A 6,462-nucleotide genomic window follows, 5' to 3' on the forward strand; every position below is an offset into this window, starting at 1 on the left:
ATATATATATATATATATATAAGCTAGTATTGTAATCAACAAAGATCCAAAAGAAAAACACAGAAATTCTTAAATTTTTCTCGTAACCCCAAAGCCATTGCATTCTGCCATGGAGAAGTGGAAAGTTCAAACAATACTTTCAGATGGTCAATCTTTTGCAACTTTATGAGGGGAACAATTGACAAAATGACCATCAATTTTAAAGTAGCAGCTTCCTCAACCTTGCTTAATAGCTCAAGCTGCAGCCATTACTGTGTTGACCATATGAATGTTTTGGTTTCTTATTGAAAATGTTTTCTATCTGACATACGAGAAGTTTTGGGGGTTGCTTGGGTTGAAGTCCACTCGTCATAATAAATGAGGGCCAAGGGCCCTCTCCACGTGATATGCATTTTTATGTAGGCCTATCGTTCTCACTTAGTGGCCAAGACAAATTTGGGCACCACGTTAAACATCTAGGCTAAAATCATTAAAATCTAACCTGACTATAAACAGTCAAGGTTTCAGATGCCGATGGAATTCAACTGTAGAGAGCATTTCAACTGGGGTGCCAATGATAGTGTGGCCACTTATGAACGCTGCATGCTAAAGTATGATTCTGGGATTGCTGTTAGAGCAAATGTGTCGGCAAGAAAGATCGGGGTGGATAAGGATGGGCATGCGATAAGGAACTATGCATCTTACAATTCATCTCACAATTCTCTGTCCCAAGTGGCCAAAAGACTTGGGACCAGCACCTCCGAGCATAAGATTCAGTTGCTTAATTAATTTAGTGAGCATACACGCATATGCGAGCCATTTTCATACGGTAAAAAATTGATGCAGAAAATCACTATTATTCCATAAATATGAGATTTAAATTAGCTACCAAGTTCAGATCATTTAGAAAACTAGTCTCATAATTGGTTCTCATATAGATAAAAGAAGAGAAAGGTCCCCTGGCTTCCTGAAATATAGACATATCATGCACTTACAGGTTCAGTGGCTTTTTTCAGCCAATCCAGCTCGTTTTTATCCATTGATGGTGCAAGAATTTCCCTGCATTTTGAATGGTAGGTATTCAACCATTCAATCTCCTCAGGTGTCAAGAGGCTCAAGTCAATCAACTTTATCTGATATGGTGCCTGAAACATAAGCCATTAAAATCTAAAATTCAGCTGTCCAGGAAAAGCATATTTGCAAATGCGCAAACAAACACATGGATTATACAAATCATGGTTGATATAAGAGGAATAATTTATGCCTAGTGACAAACTTACCCAAGTGATATGCTCAAATGATAAGTATCCCTTATCACCAAAATTGAATTCAGTATCAGCCTCCTTGATTACGAGTACATTCTCTAATCTTATCCCAAAGGTCCCATCTTCATAATATCCAGGTTCTGGGAAATGGAATTTCCAAATAGAATCAGTAAATGCTCCATTTATTCACTAATGACACGTTACTTCTCAGATCAAACATACACCCGGTAATATTTGAACATTGAGTAAATAGAATTCTCAAACTAATTAGAACTTTATAATTATGTAATTTATGCAGATATGCATACAAGAACCACACACACAAAAGGACGGCCAAAACTGCCTGTGCAAAAAGACTCCAGCTAACAATGACAGCTCAGTCAGTGCATTAAATGCTTGGAAATAGTAAAGCGTGAAAAGCTATGAGTAAAACAAGCATTAAAGCATTAAATACAAAATGATAACGAAGAAGTAAAAAGATATCAGTATAAGGAGGGATAACTAATCTACCATCTGTTACTGTCATAGAAGCTTGAAGTGGCACATTACGAGCCTGTGGTCTGAAGCTAATTAGATGTGGCCCTGCTCCAATTAATTAAACCAGGAAAAAACAAAGTTAATGAAAAGTTTCTCTGAATCAATGGTAACCCTAACTTCTGCAAGCAAGTGTAACTAAATGCTAACCTTCATGAACATTTAGGTAAGATCCAATTCCATGACCAGTACCATGTCGATAATCAAGGCCATACCTCCACAAAGGAATTCGAGCCAGAATATCAAGTGCATGACCTATAGAAGCCAATCAATCAAAATAGTCTCTCTATATATAAATTAGATATTGGAGTTTCGACTAATTCAAGATGACTTCAAGCAAAAATTCTCAAATAAATGAGGAATAATTAAGCAAACAAATAGAGAAAACTTCTAATACCATTTGTTCCATTAGGAAAGCGAGCATTTCCCAGAGCAATATGGCCCTTAAGAACCTGTGTGGAATCCAGTAAGAATAGAAAATGAAATCCGTGTGAATTTAAGGAAAGAACAAAAGTGGAAACCAAGCATTTTAACCTATCTTTACATCAAGAAGTATCCCCCCAAACCCCCCAAACCACTGAAAAGAAAGTCTAAAAGTCATAAAGACTTACAATTTGCTGGCCATTCTTCAACAGCCTTCATGCAAACAAATTGGGTACAAAATGATCACTATTGATAACTCATTGGATTTATCACCACAAATAATTTATTTTGTTCTATTCTGACAAAGATATTACATTCTTATAACTAAATATTATTTAATTTAAGGCTTAATATGTATAGTCAAATACAGATTAGATTAGACATCCCAATCACGCTATGGTTCCTATCACATGTCACAATCATTCATGTGACACATCATTTCCAAGGCAAAAAAAAAAAAATGCCTAGAGAAGGATATGGTTTGTATCACATATCCATCAGGAGCTTTGGAAATAGAAGCACATCAGAATTCCAGATTGGTACAGTGTGACAAAAAGAAACATGAATATAGACACACAATAAGAAATATCCAAAAGAGAATACATCAGAAGCCACTTACTGAGGTATAGCAAGCCTTCTCATGTTCTGAAGGCTTTCCAAAATGAACTGTCCGAGTTACATCAGTTGTTCCATCTAGATACTTCAATGATGCCATCAAGATTGTCAGTTATAGATTAAGAATCAGACTAAGAATCTAGAATAAGAAATAGTAGGCTTTACTGATGGTTTTGGTTAATGATAGAAGCAAAATATTAGGATGTGATAGAATACCTGCGCTCCTGAATCAAATAGATAAATGCTATCTGGATCAAGCTCAGCACATGTTTCAGGCTGAGGTGAGTAATGAATGACGGCCGCATTTGGACCAACCGAAGAAATAGTAGGGAAACTTAGGCCTCTAAAGTGCTGCAATTAGTAATAGAATTATTTTTTGTGGCATGATCAAAATACAAATAATGCATAACATTTTAGCAACAAGAACAAAGAACAAAGAAAAATTTTGGAACATGAACAGCTATTAATGCATGCACAGCATGTTAGCAACAACTGGAGCAAAGATGCTCATTTCACACTAAATGCTTATGAGTTCCAATTTTTCTTTTTCTTTTGAAATGCTCATAAGTTCTGACAATTAGAAAACTCTTAACTTCAAACACTATGATGCTCAAGTTTACAAAACAAAGTTGTTGCCAGTTGATGATGGACACAAAACAACACAGCTTATCACTAGTAATTCAAGAATGCCACTCTCACATTTTATTTTTATTGTTATACCAAAAACAACAGTTTGAATAATTTTCCTTATTATCACAATATAACTTTATCAAAAGTACTGTTACCTCTTTTGTTGCACGAAATCCCTCCAACTTATCACTAGCAGTCACCTCAGTCAGTTTCATAGTCTCTCTGCTTGGTTCATTCAATAGCATGAAAAAACACCAAGAGTCAGTGCACCTATAGCTCAGAAATTTTTGTCAGATGGGGACAGCCTGTTTGGTTTCAGGCTCAAAAAACAGCCAAGTGCAGGGGTGAAAGAGAGGAAATATATCAACTAGCAATTTGATAGCTTACGATCTTTTTTTGCTTCGTCCCTTCCCCTCCAAGAAGTAGCCAGAAGCCCCATAAATCTCTTGCATCTGAGCATTTGAAAGAGAATAGCATCATTACAAGCCTAACAACAGCCTAAAATCTTGTTGCATATGTTGAGAAATATTGTACTTTGAAAACATATCCAATCTAAACCAGATGAGGGTAGAATCTTAAACAATCAAATAGAAGTTTTATGAATTTGCAAGAGATATAATATATAAAGATCAAAGTCCTATACCTGTTTATCCAACCAGACAAGATACTGCACAACAGCTGCACCATCCCGGATATGTGCATTCCTTAATCCATCCAACTCAACTGGATTCTAGAATACAGATTTGAACAACAAATTAATTTAAATGGAATACGATCAATCTCAGTTTCTCTATAGATATTAAAGATTATTTCAAATAAGTAACGGCTTCTTCACTACTGTAAGTTTACAAGTAAACATCCAAAATCTAAGTTGTTCCAACTCCTAAATAAATTATTTCCAGAATATCAAAAGAGACACCAAATAAGCATATTTTATACACTTCTATAGTAAGATTCAACTAGATAGGAAGTGCATCGACAACCTTTAAGGCTTTAGCAAGGGCCAAAGGTGACTGCTGCTGGAGCATCTTCTTAGCATCTAGTTTCGAAAATAATGCATAGCAGCATGAAGCAGGATCAACCCATATAAGATCATTATTGTTTTCTTCTGCTTCACATGTGCCACTTTCACAAACACCATTTTGACCAGAACTTAATCCTGTGTCCTTATCAAGCTGATTAGATGCTAACAACGCAACATCTGAGCTCACAGTACTATACTCCCGAACTTCAATTCCATTCTCTTGTATGGAAGAGCTCACCTGCATTAACATACATGTAATCAGTAAAAACCTTCTCCTATCTTCATGCAGGGCTTGCAATAACTACTGATATGCAGAGAACACCAATGAATAAAAATTGAAAACTCCTACAAACTGAAATATGAAATCCTACCTTAGATGAAACCTTCCTCTTGTCCACATAAAGGAAAGCCGAGTTCAATGTTACAATAGCAAATGCATGAACGACTGGACAGTAAGAGACATCACTCCCACGGATATTATATAACCAAGCCACCTGCAAAGTAGGTATTTGAACTCCAAAATATAACAACTCAGCATATTCCACTCGACCAACAATTTGATAAATCATACCTCATCTAAAGCTGTGATAATAATTCCACAAGCCTTTTCAATAGCAAGCTTCTCTCTCAAATCTTTCAACTTTTCAGCAACAGAACGACCAGCAAATTCCAAGGGATGAACGATAACTGGGTTAGTTTCAGCGGGTGGCTGGTTTTTCCACACCTCATCAACCAAATTGCTTGAGGTTTGTATTAGTTTCTGGTGGTTTTTCGCAAAAGCACGTTCCCATCTTTGAGCCGTATCCACTGATACACACCAAGGATCGACCCCAATAGCTGCCTCTCTCGGCAAATTCTATATTAGTTAGTAAAAAAAAATTAGTAAGTCAAAATTTGAAGAACAAGATTGAAATTTCGGGGGGCAGAATGGTAAAACTTACATCAGATATCCAGGAATCAACTGAAGGATCTTCTCCGATTCGCATCAGTTGCCATTGATCACTAAGCTGCTGCATCGCTTGCAAGAAATATCGGCCGTCCGTCCATAGCCTTGCTTCATCTTTTGTAATAAGTGCCAAACCTGAAATAGATTTCCAAAATCAGTCTAATCTTATTTTCAAAATCAATATAATCTTTACTAATAATAATGATAAGACGAAACTTTATAAAGAAAAAAGAAAACCTGCACTTCCAGTGAATCCAGAAACAAATTCGCGCCTTTTATCACGATCAGAAACATATTCGCTCTGCAAAAATCGATTCAAAATTAAACCCATAAAAAGATTAGTTGAAATATTTTAAAGGAATTACTATTTAAAGAAAAAGAAAAGTGGGTTTACTTGATGATAATCTTCAGAAGGTACGATTAAGGCATGGAGAGGAGGAGAGTGAGAGGCCATTAAAGACCTCAAAGCAGAAAGTATTTCCTCCATCAAAGACCGAACGAGAGAGTAGCTGTTTTTTGGTTGAAAATTGTAGGAAAGTTTTCGAGTTATTCTTCAGATGGGTTGCGATTGCTTTTAAAACAAAGCGAGGATTGAGGAACCCAAGAGAATTGGGTGCTGATTTCAGGAGGTTAGGCAGTGTGTAAGCTGAGATAAGGATGTCTCGATTTGACTACAAAAAAAATAATAGTTGTATTATTTGTTTTGTTTGTGTTATAATTACATCGAATTAACTGTTACAACTTGCTCCTTGTTTTACTTTCGTATGTTCCGTACTGTCAAGCTTTGACATGATATTTTCAATGCAGATCTTGTTTTACTTTGCTTCTGGTTTTGAAATATCTTAGTAATAAATGAAGTAGCCTCCCAGGGCATGGTAATTAGATATCATATTTGGCTGAGAAAACAAAATAAAGAAATAGAAATGTTTGTACCTTTTTATTTATTTATTTACAACTTAAGTTTATTTAAATTGTATTAAATTTTATTTGGTATAAAAATTAAATATTTTTATTTAAAATAATAATTTACAAATATTATATAATTT

General features: G+C 35.4%; 1 protein-coding gene across 2 annotated transcripts; it reads right to left on the reverse strand.

Moving 5' to 3' along the window:
- Positions 1-798: 798 nt before the first annotated feature.
- Positions 799-6,184, reverse strand: LOC108489548 (aminopeptidase P1-like). 2 transcript variants are annotated; one of them, XM_017794179.2, is made up of 16 exons: positions 5,811-6,184; positions 5,654-5,717; positions 5,412-5,551; positions 5,042-5,326; positions 4,842-4,964; positions 4,430-4,708; positions 4,090-4,176; positions 3,834-3,898; positions 3,602-3,668; positions 3,033-3,167; positions 2,821-2,901; positions 2,176-2,230; positions 1,929-2,033; positions 1,755-1,826; positions 1,260-1,384; positions 799-1,124 (listed from the first exon to the last, which is right to left on the reverse strand). In XM_017794179.2, the coding sequence occupies exons 1-16, from the start codon at positions 5,901-5,903 to the stop codon at positions 963-965; spliced, it is 1,938 nt and encodes a 645-aa protein (XP_017649668.1). In that variant the 5' UTR covers positions 5,904-6,184; the 3' UTR covers positions 799-962. The 2 variants fall into 2 exon arrangements, with proteins under 2 accessions (XP_017649668.1, XP_017649667.1); XM_017794178.2 differs by having other exon boundaries at positions 3,602-3,671; positions 5,811-6,126.
- Between the last annotated feature and the right edge of the window lie 278 nt (positions 6,185-6,462).

Source organism: Gossypium arboreum, chromosome 10 (assembly GCF_025698485.1).
Source record: "Gossypium arboreum isolate Shixiya-1 chromosome 10, ASM2569848v2, whole genome shotgun sequence".
NCBI lineage: Eukaryota > Viridiplantae > Streptophyta > Magnoliopsida > Malvales > Malvaceae > Gossypium > Gossypium arboreum.